Consider the following 19,640-nt stretch of genomic DNA (forward strand, 5'->3'; position numbering starts at 1 on the left):
TGTGTTACACGTGGAGCCTACTTTTCTTAACTTGTTTTACAATTAACTACAACCAACTGGGTCAATAGAAAAGTGCGGAAATATTTGCCAAAAATTCACTAGCACCACTAGTTTAGTATGTTTAAATCGAAGATGACTTTTTAACCAATTAAAGTATGTTGGCTACCTAATAGCTTCAAACATTTTGATCTGTTACCTTTAATTAGGATAATCATACATTTTTGAGCACACATATATAGTTACAATCAAATTGTTCAACATCTGGATATTCAGTAAACGTAGTTGATCAAAACTTTTGTGTTACGATACTTGGGATAGAATTGTATTCTTATATTGCCATTGCTATCAGAAGGATCAAAACAGAAGAAATACTTCTTTCATGTGGTAGCCTTTAGAATCTGCAGCTCAAGTTCATTTGCTAACAAAATACACACAATTAGTACGTTTTTCCACAAATTGTTTATTGAGATAAAAGAACCTAATCGAAAGTAAATACAAAATACAGTACTGTAGACTGCTCTTTACAACATAACGTTCAAAGCATTTTTTGGAAAAGTCAAATTTGTTAAGTTTTAACTGGCATCAAATTGAATATAGGATACTTAGCTTATAGTTATACTTTCACATTCAAGTAATAATTGTGCTTCAAATTTCTCATTCCACGTATAATGCTCCTCATTTCTTAGCAGCTAACAAAATAAGCAAAGGCCACTTTAAATGACATTAGCCAAGACTGGCAATCATACTCAGTTTTGTCTGGAAAAAAGTAATAAATTATTGTTGATGTTGACTGCAAAATATTTAGTGACATTACAAAAGGCAAGTGTAATATAAATTTAAGACATTCTGCATTGATACATGAAGGAACATTTAAATGCAAGATTTCTGTGCAAAAAACATACCACCAGAAATTCACAATATTCAAGAGTAAAGATCATCTCCCTTCCTTTCCTGACAACACTTGGACCAGGATATGGTTTGCAGATGCCCACCTTGCCCAAGTGGCTAGTATTGATACACTCATATTGACAGAAAGTGTCTTGATTTGTCCACATATGGATATACCTGCACCTCCAACACAGGATCACAGAATAGCAATCAGATTTAGGGGGAGATCAGTTAAATCAGCACAAGCCAGAGATCAAACTTGCAGCTAAAAAACACACGACTGATGAAGATCCCTGAATATTTCTATTGTGAGTTTCCATTTCCTGATTGGCCAAGAAGGCAATTAGTGCGCTATTAATTAAGTAAACTGTCACGCTATGATAACATCTGAAAATGGAAGGCGAAGAAAGAGCACCAAGATTCTTGAGCAGTTAAAAGTCCCTTTACATTTTTTTTGCAGGCAAAACAAAAGTGCACTAATTTTATACCCTGAGAAACACATATATTGCACCACTAAACACCAAATCTGACTATAAATTATAATTCCAGAAGCAGAATTTTGTTGCATGCTAACAAAAGAGAAGCAATTAAGTGGCAAATAGGGAGTTACAATTATTCCCTTTAACGGCATCCTGCTATAGTGCATTTAACAGATACTTTAATACAAGTGCATTTGTCACTCACAAAAGTGCTTTGAAAATATGTGACCCTCCATACAGCAATTTATGCACTTGTAAAATTCAGACAACCAGTCACTCTTCTTTTATGTGAAGTACAGTTCCAGCTTATGAGGCCAACCTGAATATTAAGGTAATTTGTTCCAATCCTCAACAGACTCCAGGTAATGACAAGAGAATATTTAGAATTTCAAATATTTGAACATTTTCTTTTTATTGTCTGAATTTACCAAGTTGATCATTAACTTGAGGGAACCACTTTGAATTTTGCTTTCCGTTTCAGTTTCAACCATTTTTTGTTTGTTACTAACTGCAATTGCTAACATGTTTAACCCACTCCAAAAAATGAAACAAATGCAATGTTTCAATAGAGACAATACATTCAAATTGGATTTTTTGCACTTACAGTGAACACATTCATTTTTTCTCCCCTTAAATGAAAGTAATGTTTTTCAAACAAAAAACAAACTTAGTTAGAAAACATCTTTGATGGCCAGCATTCATCAAAATATGCATAGTATACCCTTTAAGGAGGAATAAAACTAATTTATGGGCTGGAAGTGAACAATTCCACTCTTTGGCAAGTTACATAGTCTTGGCAATTCTTTCTCTAGATATTTTTTCAGTAATCAAAATATCATTGGCAGTAATAAATTTGTAGACTACAGAATTCTACCCTCTTTGAAAGGACAATATGTATCAGCGTTTTGTTCAAGAGAGTGCATAGCATCAAATGTAAACATGAATCCTCAGTTATTTTCTCCTGATCTTTGGAGATATTAAGCCACTAGCACGAGGATGTTTTCATCTTAAAATAATGCTCTTAGTGTTGTTTTTTTTTGCCCATTATTATACCTACAACTGGAACTTGTGATCACAAACGTCCCTTTAATTTAGCATTTTGGTTAACAAAAGCGTAATCTTTTGCTCCACTCGTTGAACAGTAGAGGTAAAGTTTAGCCTTGATATCAGATTCAGATTTTGGAGTTTTGCCTTTTTACTTGTCTATAGTGTGTGTTTACACTGGAATTTTCTATTTCATTCCCACTCTTCTCAAGGCAAAAACTTTCCTCCTAACCATTCACAAAACTCTGGTCTGCAGAATGGCTCCTTCTCATTCCAAGCAATTTTTGCTTGTATGATCCAGTCTCCTTTTTGTTCAATCCCTCCACAGGCTCTCGTTCAATTGGTTTCAAGCCTTCTCTTTTCACCATCACTTCACAGCTCTCAATACTCCAACAATCTTCACTTTGGATCAACGAAATTGGAGTGTAAACTATTTATGAAAAGCACAATATGCGTTGAACGATCCGCATCAAATTTCAAATGTCACTTCACTGTGCATGTCGTCTGTGGTTGTAGGGTAGGGGTCAATCTATTTGTAGCAGAAAAAAAGTCACATTTATTTTAAAATCCTAGCAAATCTGCACAATAACAGATTCAGCGTATACAACCCAATTAAATCAAAGCATTGTTTAGTCATAATTTAACTCATGTTGAATCATTGTTTAACTAGTATTGCAGAAGGAGTTTGCTTTCCCCACAAAAATTTAACACATAAAAACAAATTGTGCTCAAACCTCTGAGTAAAGTGGTGGAGGCTGAAATCGGAATTCCTGAATGTAAGCAAAGATGGGGCCCCCAAATTCACACTCCAGATTGTCAGGTTGTGTAAAATATGGAATTGGTCTTGCAAGTTCTTCTTCAGAGACAATATCAGCGTAGTTAGGTGGAGCTGTGGAAAGAACAAAAATTGTGCAAATTGTAAAACCGGAACTCGCCACCAAGTGCTATTATCAGACAAAAGAAACTATAAACAAGATTTTTTTTAAAAAAGTTGATATAATTCATTTGGATCCCTTTTTTGCAAAGGGTACTTTTTATATAAACACAAGTTAAGACATGGTTGTCTCTTGACTCCTGGGCAAGTCTGCTACCACTGAACCAGGCTGATTTTTCCTCTAAATCAGCCTGACTCAATGGTAGCACACTCACCTCCGAGTCACACGATGTGGGTTCAGTCCCCATGTTGGAACTTGGAATCACATGCATTATTGCATGAAAGGATTATTATTATCATCATCAATTATATTTCTAGTTGGAATCACAAGCACCAAATTCTGGAACAGCAACTGGATATTTATCACAGCAACAACAACAACTTGGATTTATATAGCGCCCTCCACGCCGGACGGCGTCTCGGAGCGCTTCACAGTAACAAATCCCGGGGCCGAGCGAGGAAGGTGACCTAAGGCGTGGTCGAAAAGAAAGGTCTTCAGAAGGGACCTGAAAGTAGGAAGAGAAGGGGCAAGGCGAAGGGAATGAGGAAGGGAATTCCAGAGCCTCGGGGCATAATGGCCAACCTAGTACACGATTCGCTTCTGGAATCCAACATAATCCACTTCCGGATCAGTGTTTCGGCAAGTAAGCATGACACTTTCAATTACTGTCAGAAAACTGCTACAATCCCATTTCAGGCCATGATAATCATAAATCATAAAGAGGAAAACAACACTACCTTCAGGATGTTCAGGCAAGGCAAACTGAAGCCAGGTCAGGTCCATACTGAACTGGCTGCAAATGCTAGATGTTCTGCTCCCAAAGCTGTTATATGGGATTGTACCAATCACTAAGGGAAGCTCCAGCATTAGCCTCTTAGCACCTGGAATGTGTACATACACCTGTAAAACCACAACAAAATTGTTAAAATATACCAAACTGAAAATATTATGGATACACATTCACCCTTTTCAAAATTTTGAAATACAAATTTGTGTCACTTATATTTTTAAGACGAAAGGGCAAAGTGATTTTTTTTATATATAGAAGGACTAAAAACGTCTTCAGCACCATTTTTAAAATTTAACAAAACATCTCATTAGCTCGTACCTCAGTGCATAATTGATACTTACAGCTAAAGAATATTCCACCCTGATTACAGAACAGTCCAGGATGGATGGAGTTACTGGTGGAATCTTGAGGGCTTTTCCATTCCATGAGTCTGTACTACCAGAAGCAATGTGGTTCCCACGAACATTAGCAATCATTTGTTTGAAAGTCCTGGTTTTCTCATTTACCAAATAAGTCTGAGTTTGATAAATAGCAGCTTTTGGAACAATAAGGCGGGAAGAACAATTCTCAAACTCTGCATAAATTGGTATCGCTTCACCTGTTGAAAGATAATCCCGTGTTTACATATCTTAAAGACTACTTTTAAAAAAAAACTCAAAATTTTAGACATTGATTTAACTCACCGTTGCAAAACCCCCTTCTTTCTATTTTGGCATTCACAGATATTGGTCCAGAGGTAAAAAACCAGCAACTCACTGTCTTCTCTCGGTTTTTCGAAATGGGAGACTGAAAAGAAACAAAAAAAAGTAAATGGGTAAAATGCCACAAGGAATGGTGAAATATACTTTAGAACTTCCAAGTTAAAGTAGTTGGAATTATGGTCAAATTTATTATGACATCAACAGGTTTAAAGCCCTAGGATTGGTCAAATCCGTAAGCAAAATAAACTTAAATAGGTTTAAAACATATTTGCTAAAGTTGTTACATTTACAGGACCCATTAAAGCTTGACTAATTTTTTTATAGGAATATTTTAGGAGCCAGATATATACAGTACAAAGTAAAACTAGAAGTAATAAGCGGTGAAAGGGGAAAATAATGAATTTTATAATTAACTTTTAGTAGTAAATTCCTCAAACTTCAATTACTTGAAGGTCAGTCAACACCACCAACTTCCCAAAACAAAATAAACACATCATAGAGGAAAGTACATTGAGGAACATTCCAACCAATTATGGTTTAATATTTGCAAAGGATAGCTCAGAAATGAATTGCTGGTATCTATCCAGCTATTCCTTCTATGGTGCATGTGATAAACTGACATGGATACTACATCATGTATGTTCTCTTGTGTCTCACAAACAGTCATGAAGTGAAGTCAGTCACATAGTCTTAACAATGTTGATAGTTTGGCATTGGAGAACAAAATAAATCCACTTACCAGCAGAGCTGGTGCATTAACATCAATATGACCCGTCACATTGAATTCTCTCTTTACACTTAGGCTTGGTACACTGGGTTGATCCACGATAGCAGTCACCCAGTATTGAACACTACCATACTTTCCATTGAAGGATGTGACCAAAGGTCTGAAATAGAAACGAATGTGTTACTCAAAGAATAATTTCATTTTTAAAAAAATTAAATAAATAATGAGCACACTGATTAGTTTCTTACTCTTGTGGAAGTTGAAATCTGAATGGAAATTCATGTTTGCCAGGTTGCAATGTGACAAAACACTCTTCGCCATCTGCAAAAAAAAAACCCAATAAATATTTGCAATTAATTCAACTTTATTGTATTTTCAATGCACTAAAGATTCTCCTTCCTGTGCGAAAACTATCCATTGCATACATGACTTTAAAAATTCAAAGTCTTGAGATTTTTCACAAATAACCATGTTAAACTGAGGTAAAATAAATAAATTATCAAAACCCTTAAGAGTTGGTACAAGTTTCTCCCCAATCCTTGACTCTGTTTAATTAGGGTTCAGGTTTAACAGAGAACAAATGGATAAGAATAGTGCCAGAATTATGCTTTAATACATACATGTTAATGAAGAAGAAACTGTCAATGCCAATAAACTTCCTCTTTTAATCATGAACTTCATCCATATATTTTTTCTTGACTTGCCTACCTACCTAAGGGGTTCCCCACTCCACTATTTCAATGTTGATGAAAGGCTATAATAATAACACTCCTTGTATTTGATATAGCGCCTTATCACACGGTTGAAACATCTCAAAGCTCCAGGAAATACTGTAAAGTGTGCCGACAAATGTATTTCGCAAGCAAAATGCCCCCAAACCTTTACCTATTTTTCTGTTTCGGATAGGTGAATGAAACCAATGGATGCCCAACATTTTCAGTTTCTTTTTCACTTTACATCTCCAGAATTCATCTTACATCCCTTAATATGAACATTATTTTTTTTTCTCTTTTGTTCTAAGATCTCATCAAAAACCATTTGGATCTTCCAAGACCTTTTATATCAAGAGCACTTGCGCTTATCAGTGTGCTTGCACGCAGAGAGCTAAGATACCATAAGAGAGCGGGGGGGGGGGGGGGGGGGGGGAGGGGGAGAGAGAGCTAGAGAGAATTGTCTGAGGTGCCATCTACCTGTTCAGGTACACATTAAAGATCACAAGATACCTCTTGGAAAGGTAAGGGCACAATCCCCCCCCCAGGTGCATTCAGTCCATGGCTGTTAATGGTGGGCTGGTGTATGTGTGTGTGGGGAGGGTATAGTGTGTGTGGGGGGTGTATACTGTGTGTGGGGGGAGAGTGTACAGTCTGTGTGTGTGTGGGGGTTGTAGTGTTTGTGTGGGGGGGTGTAGTGTGTGTATGTGGGGGGGTGTATCGTGTGTGTGTGTGTGTGTGTGTGTGTGTGTGTGTGTGAGGGGGTGTACAGTGTGTGTGGGGCGGTCTATAGTGTGTGTGAGAGGGGGTGAACAGTGTGTGTGTGGGGGGGGTGTATAGTGTGTGTGTGGGGGGGGTGTACAGGGGGTGTGTGTGTGGGGTGTATAGTGTGTGTGTGGGGGGAGTATAGTGTGTGTGTGGGGGGGGGGTGTACAGTGTGTGTGTGTGGGGTACAGTGTGTGTGGGGGGTACAGTGTGTGTGTGTGGGGTACAGTGTGTGTGGGGGGTACAGTGTGTGTGGGGGGGGGGGTACAGTGTGTGTGGGGGGGGTGTATAGTGTGTGTGTGTGTGTGTGTGGGGGGGGTGTATAGTGTGTGTGTGGTGTATAGTGTGTGTGTGGGGGGTGTACAGTGTGGTTGTGTGTGGGGGGGGTGTACAGTGTGTGTGTGGGGGCTGTATGGTGTATAGTGTGTGTGTGTGTGGGGGGGTGTGTATAGTGTGTGTGTGTGGGGGGGGGGGTATTGTACAGTGTGTGTGTGGGGGGTACAGTGTGTGTGTGGGGGGGGTGTATAGTGTGTGTGTGGGGGGTGTACAGTGTGGTTGTGTGTGGGGGGGGTGTACAGTGTGGTTGTGTGTGGGGGGGGTGTACTGTGTGGTTGTGTGTGGGGGGTACAGTGTGTGTGTGGGGGGTACAGTGTGTGTGTGTGTGGGGGGGGGGTCGGAGCACCCACCTGCTGCCGTTGGCTGCCACAGGCTCTGCCGCTGGTGGACATACACCACCTCGTCCCTGTAGCTGCGCGCTGACGCAGGCGCGGCGGCGGCGGGGCTCTCGCACCAGTGGACGCGGGCGCAGCCCCTCGCCTCCGCCCTCAGACCCTTCACCTTCAGCGCCTCGTTCAGCTCCAGCAGCACCTGACCGGACAGGGTCTCGCCGCTCGAGTAGCTGCTCTTCGGCTCGTCGTCGAAGACGACGCCGAAGGTCTTCACCGCCCGCACCACCATGTCGGTGGGTTATCGTGAGGGGAGGGCGGGAGAGGAGAGAGAGAGAGAGAGAGAGACGGTGTCTATCTTATTCGATGCGCTTTTGGGGCCGTGTCTCTCGAGGGAAAAGCGTCGGACACGAGTGGATTCCGGGACGAAACGTCGACATTTGAGTCCGGTTTCGTGTGAACCGCGCGGGGTATTCCCTCGGGTGCTGCCGGTGGCGGCTCCTCAACCTCACTGACTGGACTTGACTTGACTCACCGCCACGCCCCCGCCCCCCCCTCCTCCCTCAGCTTATGTCGTTCACTATACTACGGCGCAACCTAACCTGGCGGCGAAGGAGGGGGGGGCGGGACAAGGCTCGCGGTTTGCACGTCCGATTGGTCCGCTCTCACCCGATCACGCCCCCCGTGCACCGCTCCGGACTTTCCGATTGGCTCCTCTGGGCGGAGCGCAAAAGCGGGGGGGGGGGGGAGGGGGGGGTCAGGTCAGGTCAGGTGAGGTTGGCGCCGCGCGCGCGCGCGCGCGCGCGCGCGCGCGCGCGCGCGCGCGGGTGGTGGATGCTCCGGCGCCTGATCGGCGTCCGGCAGCCAATGGGCGAGGAGCGAGCGCACGTGAACACACGCGGCGGCCGTTGGAGAGCGGCGCGTGCTCAGCGGGAATGCTCAGCGCTGGCAGGTTGGACGGGTTCGAGCCCAATCGGGCGTTTTTTTTTCGGGGGGGGTGTTTTTTTTTATTGCGCGCCAGCTTTGGGCGGGGTGCGCAAAATTAATTTTAATGTTTATTTGTGGTGGGGTGGGTGGGGGGGGTGGAGTGTTTAGTTTCAAAACCTGGATCGGTCACTGGAATTGCTTACCCCTCCCCTCCACTTTGGGGGCAACTTGATGAGCATTGGGGCTACTTTTGGGCTACTCCCCGAGGCCTTTGGGCTACCCACTAGTTTAATGTCTGGCAGGTCCTCTTGAGGATGATCTTCGCCTGACTTTCTCCATCTCACACCGTGTCGTGTCGCTCCCGCTAAACTTTAGGGTGACCCTATTTTTGTAAACCGACCCACGCGCGCGCACACATGGATATATATATATATATCTCTCTCTCTCATTGAACTCGCTCAATGATCTTGGGAGCCACTGGGGAAGCCGGTCGGGTTTCATGGCTGGTATTCCCTCTGATGGGCGATCCCGTGCCTGCGCCGGCTCTTCGACAAGAGCTGTCCAAACCAATCCCACTCCCCTCGCCCCCCTTCGCCCCTCCGCCCCTCCGCCCCGCGAGCGTGTCCTCCCCCGAATAATTATCTACCACTGAGGATTGTACCGTTGTCGCTCGGTTGGTTGGTCAACTTCGAGACCGGACAAATTTGGCCTCAGGGACGCGATAACCTCATTGTCCCTGGAAATCGGGGATGCGCAGTCAGCCCGACTGCAAAAAAAAGAAAGGAAGGAGCCATGAAGGATGCGACAAAGGGTTAGGACGCCTGGTCATCCTCAGCCATGACAGTCGCAGCAGAGCTGCGAGGACCGACGTCAGAAAGAAATGCCTCCTGTTTGGCTAAGGTCGAGTGTCGTATCTGTTCTTATCCACAAAAAAAAACACTTCTCTATCCATTACTCCTCGCGCTATGCCGTTCCTGGCAGTGAGCTCCGCCTGCGAAGCCCGAAACGCTGACTGTCCAGCGCCTTGGGACGTCCTCCTGACGTGAAAGGCGCTGTACAAATGTAATGTCGTTGCTGAAGTCTTGGATCGGAGTAGCTGCCCGTTGCTCTGAGCTTCCCAGTGATTTATTCATGGGAGTAATACTTACCGCTGGGAGCACTGGGAATGCCAGGCTCCAGCTCAGCCCCTCTCTTGGCTGGGATCGGTATTGCCACACTGCCCATTCTGAGGAGATCGATTAACCCTCATTTGGAGGAGTAGAGAAGGTGGAACAAGGAGCTACCCAGGCTCAGACTGGGCTTGCCCGGGTCGAACAGAAGATCCAGACATTTTCACTTGCTCGAGTGAACGGGTAGACAGACCCCAGTGTGACATCTTATTCGAAGGATGGCACCTCTGACGGATCAGATTTTCATTTCTTAAGTACCACATTGTAGTTAGCACCACATTGATAACTGAAATACAATTTGTACAACAGATTTAAATATATTTCATTCCTCGTTTTAAATTATATATTAGAAAATATGAATATTTAAATAGACACAAAGGTGTGAGTTCCTGCTTTTTCACGTCTGTTGTTTTTCCTTTTGTTTCACAGATGAGCAAGGATATTGATGATGATATGAAAATGATAAACGGACATAATGGAACAGAAAAGAAAGACAATCCTTGATAACTGGAAACTAGAAATGAATAATTAATCTATTAATATTTGCCATTCATATAAGATTACATGTACTGTACATACCAACATTTTGAATGCAAGTGGAAACCTGTGCAATTTGATAATCCCATGTTGCTTACTTCATCAAAAATCAGGTAAAAATATTAAATCAGTTCATCTGAACTTAACACATTAATAATTTTTAAAGATTTCTAATTACATTGATATATGGTTAACACATCATACTATAATTTTGGTGGACAAAATGACAAAAAGCATCCTCACCTACAAGGCCATTCACGGCCTTGCTCCCTCCTACCTCTCCAACCTACTATCCCCTTACCTACCTGCCCGTACCCTCCCCTCCGTTCCTCTGGCTCCGGTCTGCTCCACGTCCCCCGCCCCAATCGCCCTACCATCGGTGGTCGGGCTTTCAGCCTCTCAGCCCCTAGGCTCTGGAACTCTATCCCCCAGTGCCTTCGCCGCTTCCTCCCTTTCCTCCTTCAAGGCCGGTCTCAAAACCTTTCTCTTTGACCGAGCCTTCAGCTCCCCTCTCGACTCTTCCCCCTCCTCGCTCCCTCCCTTCCCTCCCCTCACCCTGACCATTTCCCCCCTCCTCGCTCCCTCCCTTCCCTCCCCTCACCCTGACCATTTCCCCCTGCTCGGGTCATGACCCAACTGTGCAGCGCCTTGGGACGTCCTCCTGACGTGAAAGGCGCTTTATAAATGGAATCTTCTTGTTGTTGTTGTAACATTTGCCCAGCTAAAAAGCTCTCCTTCAACATATTGCAGCATTTGAATGTATGGTTGTATATTCTGCTGACAAAAATCATAAATGTATGAATCCTTTATGAATTTACAGTATATAACTCCCCAAACAACAACAACAAGATTACATTTGTATAGCGCCTTTCACGTCGGGAGGACATCCCAAATTGAGCTTGCAAACATACAGTAAGTCAAGATAAAAAAAAATCTGTGGACTTCCTCAGGTATCATTAATAATGCTGATAACTGCTCTTCCAATATCCATGTGCTCAGTGTAAATCTTTTGTGCTTTTACTTTACAAATCCAATTTTTTTTAAGAAAACCTATGGGATCTATTTTGGGCTGTTGAGAATTTACATGTCAACTTACAACCTTGTAAGTTAGCAGTCCAGATGCTAATGCTACTTTTGGCAATATTAATGCCAGTTTGCATATTTCATTGTAAATTTAACACAACATGAAATATGTTATGCTGGTGGGTTAAAAACACTAATTAAGCGAATTACTGCAGGATGGGTGCAGATCCAATTTACTGAAATAACATACAAATTTTAGGTCACACTTGGGCCATACCCTATTATCCATGACCAGCATGAGCCAATAATACAGTACAATTAGCTTATTTTCACTGCAGTATTTACATGGAGGAAACAAACTATTGTAATTATAATTAGCGGCATATGTGTCTGAACATTCCAAAAACTGTAACCTTGAATCAAGAGGATGAAAAGGCAACACGAGGAGGTTTCAAATGTGGAAAGGGACGGAATAAGCTGGCACGGAGCGTGAGAAAAGACACAACATCCGAAATGGGAAAAATATGCCTCTTCAAGGACAGGATAAATATTACAAGTATATGTTAATGTGTACTGTAACACCCACATGCTTATCTTTATATTTCTGTTTTAAATAAATAAAATGTGTTTGCAGTTCCGGAGCAGTTCAAGTTCACTACTCAAAGCAATTGTGCCGTCCTAAATGATTTGTTGATTTCTAAAGCAGTAGCTGCTAAGCTTTGATGAATCAACAGTTCAAGAACCTGGTTTCTGGAACTCTACTCAGAAATATCTTCATATCTGTTAATAGACAATCTGTATTTTGTACAGACGTTTACAGTCACTTTTACTGTAAATATAGGCAAATGTGGCAGCTAATTTATGCACAGCAATGTCCCAGAAACAGGCATGAAGTGGATGACGTCTATATCTGGTGGCATTGTTGGCTAGGATGTTGTGAGAAACTCTGTTCCCTTTTTGAATAGTGTAATGCATATACAGACAGGATTCCTGTTCAACACCCTAATGGAAACACCTCTTGACAATGCAGCACTCCCATAGTGTTACCCAGGCACAAAAGCCTAAATTTTGATCTTAACTCCAAACATGGACTTTAACCCAAACCTTTTGAACCAGAGTTACTGTTTTAGCCAAGCTGACACTATTAATATTACAACAATTGTTGACATTATGCATGGTTAATCATTGTTAATCAAGGCAATGTATTAATTGAACATTAGAATTTTCAGTCTTTTGCCTGTCCATAAGTAGCTCAGTTTTTGGAAAACATCACCAATCGTGAGATTGAGTGATATGAAGTGTATAAATTGATAAATGCAAGCTAGCATTACAATTATAATTACTTGGTCAGTCAACAATTAAATATGTTCGGTTTTACGATTTTTTAGTGCAAACAACTCACATAGAATATTATGGTCCATGAAACAAATGCAAAGTAGATTAGCCGTTCAGGGACTGGACCTTGTTTTTGGCACCTCTCCATGGTTACGTGATGAGCCATGTGCTTTAACGTTATAGGAATATTAAATACTGTGACTGAAAAATAGCACACAAATCGTGCACATTGTTAAACTTGACTGATGAATTGACATTTTGAACCTCTACCAAAGTAGGTAAGTTATATTTATAATTTCATATTCTATTATTGCTAGTTTATATGTGAAATAATGAGTTCTAAATGATATCAAAATACCATAAGTGTCCATGGATACCTCTATTTTTCAGCAATTGGTTTATGATAACCTGATACAATGATGTCCAATGCTCATTGATTTCCAATATCATTATCAATAGGATTCCTTACCGAATTCCTTCACATTGACCTGTGGGAACCTCTTTCCTAAGGCCAGAGGAAACTCAAATAATATGGTAAGACTAGATATTCTGTGGAAACTGCGTCTTTTGCTTCTCCTTGACAGTAAAAATCGTAATTAGAAGCCTTCTAGGGCTTGCAATTTACAATTACTTGGCTTTGGTATCAAAGATGGCAGTGACCTAGTCTGAAAGAGACAGAAACCACTCAGAAAGAGGGTTGTGCTGCCACCGAGTGGACATTTCCCCTGGCGTAAACTAACACAAGTAATTCTTAAAAATCACAAATCTTACCCCTACATTACAGTTTATATACCCCTAGTCAAAGAAGCAACAAAGAAATAACATTATATGACACAACTTACTGTGATATTGCATTAATTAAGCAGTAAATATGCTTGTTCACTCCACCTTACTAAGCCAATCCGGAACCTTGGAGTCTTGTTTGACTCTCAACTATCCTTTCTACCCCACATCTGCGCCATGACCCGCTCTGCCTTCCCCCACCTCCGCAACATTGCCCGGCTCTGCCATTGTCTCACACTGCAGGCTGTCGAAACACTCATACACACATTCATAACACTGAGGCTTGATTATGCAAACTCCTTCCTTGTTGGCCTCCCCAACTCCTCCCTCCATAGGCTGCAAATCACCCAAAACTCTGCACCCCATGACCTCTCCCGCACCAGGCTCTTTGACCCTATCACCCTCATCCCGCCCGACTCCACTGGCTTCCCATCATGCAGAGGATACAGTTCAAGATCCGGGTCCTCACCTTCAAAACCCTCCATGGCCTCACCCCCCGCCCCCCCCCACCCCCCTGTGACCTCCTAACCCCATACCATCATGCCCACTCCCTCCACTCAGTGGGCTTCGGCCTGCTTCATGTCCCCCACCTCACCCTCCCCACCATTGGCGGGTGGGCCTTCTGCCACTCTGTTCCCACCCTCTGGAACTCCCACATTCCCTCCGCCTCGCCCCTCCGTTGTCTCCTTAAAGACCCATCTCAAGACCCTCCTCTTCGATCTGAAACACTGACTGTCCAGCGCCTTGGGACGTCTTCCCGACGTGAAAGGCGCTTTACATATCTAATTTTGTGGTTGTTGTTCACAAACTATTGCATTTTATCTGCACTTTCAAAGATCAGGGGTAGGGATACCTAGAACATGTTGTAGCTGCAAATTGCTAAATCTTATTTTGAAGGTCAGTGATGGCAGCTGTTAATATTCATGAAAGGCTGCCACATTTTCATTCTGGATCAGTCTATGTTTTTTCTTGGTCAGCTGGGTGCCTGACACATGGAAACTCATCCAATGCCGAAGGGTATCCAAACCGTACCATACATCTCACCTATACATGGAATTTCCCAAGATATTTATTGGAATGGAATGTGCACTCTCTCCCTGGAGGCACAGGTTGGTAAGACTCAAGGCTTGGTGACCCCTAATAGTTGGGTTGGGGTACTGCTGGAGTCTAAACAGCTAAAAGCACGTAGCTTGCTATTGAAAGCACAATCTGGCAAACTATGAGGGTTTTGCCTTACAGGATTAACAGGAAAATAACAGGAGAATGTTGTCAGAAGTTCCACTGCAATAGATCCATGTACTGAGATAGCAATAGATGTACAACTCTTTTCCTGTATGTACATATGTTTGGTGATTGAGCTTGGGTGATAAGCTATGACAAATAATAAGTGGAATACTGAAGCACTTTGCATTAAAATGAGAAGCCAACGGCGCAAAGGGGTTTTCTCTTTGAAGTCAGTGTGTCATTTTGATTCTTAACAGGATTTTTAAACAGATTGATTCATCATGATTGTACAATTAGCACCTATGCCACAAGTTCCCTGTAACCAGGCTAGAGGTAGTCTATGCTAATTCTGTTGTTCAATTTAAAAATGCGCCATTAGGTTTAAAGTGAAACAAAAGGCTAATTGGATGTCTTTGATCTACATAACAAGGGAACACTGCATTGATTAGATATTTTTTTCCCTAGAATTCCTGGCTCTTCACAGTACTGTCATGTTACAGAGTTTTGATGTTTCGGTATTTCAAGACAATTTAATTGAATTTGCAGGTGACGGGGAAGGTAAAACCCCGCTTACAGCATCTGGGAATGAACTTAGGCAAAATTAACAGGACTTTTCTCTCTGGCAATTTTTCTGGTGCAGAAGCTATTGAGAATGTGCAGTTTCAACTCTGTTCTTTATCGGTGTGAGCCCATAAGTAATACCTCACAATTCAGCACTGATTGGGCAATCTCACTCAGATAGCACAGGGCTGGTTTGGGTAGTGGTCGTGTAATGGCAAGAGATACTTTACTGAGGTACATGTTGGTGCCAGGAGAGGGAGTTTTACTCTGAATCTTTCCTATGTTTACTGATCCTGACTGTGCACAGCAGGGTGTTGAAAGTACACAAGTTCAATTTCCCAGTTACAATAGTTATATATATATATATATATATATATTGTTGCAGGAGAGAGTGGTGATGCTTATAAGAATTATAGTTCCATATAAGAACTATAGCTTTGACGTTAGGACTGAATTCATTCATTTGCTAAATTCTGGATGCTTTGAAATGCTAACAAGAGTAAATCTAGAGCCAGGTGGAATTTCTCTATTAGTGTTTGGGAAGCTGAAAGGTTTCTGCTTGCTTACGACAATGTGCCATCTAGTGGCTCTTGAATTATCCTGTTTTCATGAAGCAACTCTCTTGTGCCACCTCATGTTTGTGCAAAGTATTGTAATCTCTTGACAGAATTGCCTCATCAACCTACCAGTATGTGAACCGCAACTTATCCCGAATACAGCTTTTTGTTAAGCTCTACTCTCCACCTGAATGAACAGAAGGACTTGATGTTCATTGTAACCTGTGGAAAAGAATTGTCATTTGAAATTATTTGCTGGGGGTGGCAGTTTCTATTACGTTTATAGCCGTACATTCTCAGGGGGTAAACAATTTGGATTATATGATTCTTTGTAGCTAGTATTATAAATATTATCTTTGCCATTCCTGATTATTTTGCTTTGTTAAATACAATCCAAACTTCAGCAGTAGAGTTCAACTAGTAGAGTATAAATTTGCAGTCAAAATATTTTGACTGCAAATAATCACAAATTTACAAATAATCAAATACATTTTTCAATATTTTTAAAGAAAATTTAAAAAAAACTTAGATTTGCCCTGCAGTTAACTCCTTATTTAAATATTTCAGCTAAACATAAATGCAAAATATCTATTAAAGGTGCCTTTTAATGGAGTACTTTGATGTGAACATTGTTTATTTTAGTCAAATAACTGCTTGCCCAGCGGCTAAAATATTAGAGCATTGAACTGAATAGAAGGCCTGAGTTCACATAGCAGTCTTGACTAACATTTGCACTGAGGCTTTTCCTAGAGGGTAAGATTTGGCTGTCTTGCAAGAGTCTTCTGTTGGAAGGAGAAAAATAAAGTGAAATGTGTTCGGACTCATTGCTAATTCAGTAATAGATCAGTAGTTGTACTGCCTAAGTGCTGTGCTTGACCTAGCTGTTTTCCATTACAATATGTAGAGAATGAACTTGCGCCTGAACAATTGTTTGATTTAATAAACCATCCACATCAAAAGGATATCCATTAATTGGCTTGTACTGTATCACAAATGTTACATTTAGTTTGCAGTAAAGTCAAAAAAATTCAAAGAATTTAAATATTTTATGCTTAATTAGATGAGATTCAAAGAGAACTATTTCCCTCCTGTAAGGCAACTAAATGTTGGCTAAAAACTATTAATATCTAGTTAATTATAGGTGCAAAGTCTCACACATTGCATCAGATCATCTCGTACAGCAGTTTAATAGTTTTTTAAAAATTATTTCACTGCCATTAGGTAGTCCGTAAAACTAAAGAGACCTAAAGAGAGAATTGTTCTAGCCATTCCACTTGTACGTTAACGATGTTGAGGTCCATTATGGTGTAATGCGGTAAGGGTTATTACAATTAATGAACTCTTTGATCGTTTGTAATTTTCCTTTGTTGGCAAAAAGTTCCTTACCTCTTCCTCTCCCGAAAGTGCCTATTGCTGGATGTGATTCCAGCCACCCACAGTACCTCTGCCAATCTCCATTCTGCATGTGTGAACCTAGACAATCAATCAATTAAAGCAGGGTATTTTAACCATGGAAGTTATTATAGGTGAACCTACCCAATTCTCTTCCAACTTCCGCACTTGGGCACTCTCCACAATGACCAGGAGCTATAGCCAGCAATGAGTTTCTGCTTCCCAACACAAAGGTGCTAAAACCAGTCAAGCCGTGGTTTAAATCAGTTAACACAGCCTCAATCAGAGGATTGAATCTGACACCTTATAATAATAATCCTTGCATTTGATCTAGCGCCTTATCACGCCTTTGAGACGTCTTAAAGCACTTCACAGGATATACACCTTATACTGTTAGAATATTATGATGTACTTTTTGAATTAATTGCGTGACTTTATGCATGCTCAACATCAATGAATGAATGTACACATCACCCTGACTGGGCCCCATTCATATTGCTGGAGTGATTTCTGATGGTATAGGGAGTGGGAAATCAGATTTATATTTCCTACATCACTCTCGTTGAGGAGCACTCATTGCCCTAAATTTAAAGTTTAATTGAAACAAGCTACTCTATAGTTGGATTCGTATTGTGGCAGCCAATGGAACAGATTCCATTTTGAACTCATCTCTTGAATCAGTGCATCGAAACATCATTTGATGTGAAAATTATGTTGCATTGTTACTAAAAGTGCGGTCAAAATGGGACATGGCTCTCAAGAGGCAGAAATCAAAAGGTTTTTTTTTCCGAGTCGGAAGGTCAAGTCAATTCTTGTTCTGACTGGTTAGAACATAACTCTGATGGCTTACTTGAGTTATGCTCCCTCTTGAGCATCTGTAACTTCATCTTTGAGAGAAATTGACATCTCTCTCACGTTTGGATAAATAAGGTATCTTGTATCGAGCCCTGTTTCTCTGTATTCCGTTTACAACAACAACAACAAAATTACATTTATAGAGTGCCTTTCACATCGGGAGGATGTCCCAAAGCGCTGGCAGGTGTTTAGAGTTTCAGGGCAATGTTTCCTTTTCTGTAAAATCTCGATGAAGTGATGAGGCACAATATCAAATGTGAGGATTATAATAAAACCAAATTGCACTTTGCTAAGAGTTTCCTGTCCTGGCCCTCAACCTGATTTGAACCTGAGTTATTGAGGAGAAAGGGTAGTATTTCAGATCGGTGTCTCATTGCAATGTATTAATCTTTCATCAATAATTTGTAACATTAACTGTGTAAAAAAGGCCGTGGGAAGTTCACAGCTGATTACCACAGCCATGTACTGCTCTCTACATCCTGTTTATTTAATTACTGTATAAAATTGGATGAAGAAAAATTAGGTGATTTGGCATATATTTTCATTTGCAGATAGTCTTGCTGTATTTACCTTGTAAAGACTGGGTGATTATGCTAGGTTTGCTGTCAATGCCCTATTTTACTATTCCTTCTGGAGAGGAAAACAAACTTTCTCTATGTTTGTTAGCAAATCGTCTACTTGTTGTTTCATGGACGTAAACTATCCAGACGTTTCTGCGGAGGGAGTAAAATTGATCAAGACGGGCAATAGACAAGCTGGTTCAGTACCAGTCTATGCAGTAGAAAAGGTGAGAGATGAAACAGACAGTAGGTAGAATCTGATAATAAGACTGAAACAGATGGGACATAATGCATACTGTTGGTGTTTCACCTTATCTGTGTCTCTGTCTCTCTCAGTTTAGTTTACCTTATTGAGCTATTCAATGAATACATCAAGGCTTTACAAAAGATAAATTATTATTTGCAAGCCTTTTCAACAGTGAAAGCCTCAGAGTTGATTTAAAAACAGTGTGTTGTAAATAGCTAACCTGCCCAAATTCATGACAACTGTGTCTTTCCCCAACCCACCATTCATGACAGGACAGCCCTGAGTAACCTGACATTTCTGTTAAGACCTGGTAAAGAGCTGTTCTCTTGAAACAACAGATGAAGATAATTGTGTCTGTGTTATAACACCGAGATGAGTATTAAAGATATCTATTACTCCAAAGGTGAGGAAGGTTAAAAAGGTTTTCAGAACAGTTTATGGGCTGTGAGGAGCTGTTACAATGTTCAACATTTAAGGAGTTGAAAACTGTATTAAATAGTCCTTAAGTGCCAGGGTCATTACATTTTATGACTTGTAAATGTTCTGGTATTTACCAGGCGCACAGCTTTAGGTTCTTGTAACCATGGTGATACAAGCGAAGTTACCTGAGCTAGAAAACAAATGTAAGCGTTTAAATGAGAGGTTAAATGGAAAGTTCCAGACCCTGTGTGATGAGTGGTACATCGACTTGCCGGCCACTTTGCTCACCAGCCTGCTTCCCGCTTTGTCGGTTTGGGATTCCTTGTTTGTGTATCTTGCTGCCAAT

General features: G+C 41.3%; 1 protein-coding gene across 1 annotated transcript; it reads right to left on the reverse strand.

The window, feature by feature from the left end:
• Positions 1–444: 444 nt before the first annotated feature.
• Positions 445–8,011, reverse strand: LOC103187337 (arrestin domain-containing protein 4). Its single transcript, XM_042344102.1, has 8 exons — positions 7,726–8,011; positions 5,813–5,885; positions 5,577–5,724; positions 4,820–4,922; positions 4,478–4,734; positions 4,084–4,246; positions 3,146–3,300; positions 445–2,940 (listed from the first exon to the last, which is right to left on the reverse strand). Exons 1-8 carry the CDS (start codon positions 7,994–7,996, stop codon positions 2,881–2,883), a joined length of 1,230 nt encoding a protein of 409 aa, XP_042200036.1. The 5' UTR covers positions 7,997–8,011; the 3' UTR covers positions 445–2,880.
• Positions 8,012–19,640: the final 11,629 nt, after the last annotated feature.

Source organism: Callorhinchus milii, unplaced genomic scaffold (assembly GCF_018977255.1).
Source record: "Callorhinchus milii isolate IMCB2004 unplaced genomic scaffold, IMCB_Cmil_1.0 Scaffold26, whole genome shotgun sequence".
Lineage (NCBI taxonomy): Eukaryota > Metazoa > Chordata > Chondrichthyes > Chimaeriformes > Callorhinchidae > Callorhinchus > Callorhinchus milii.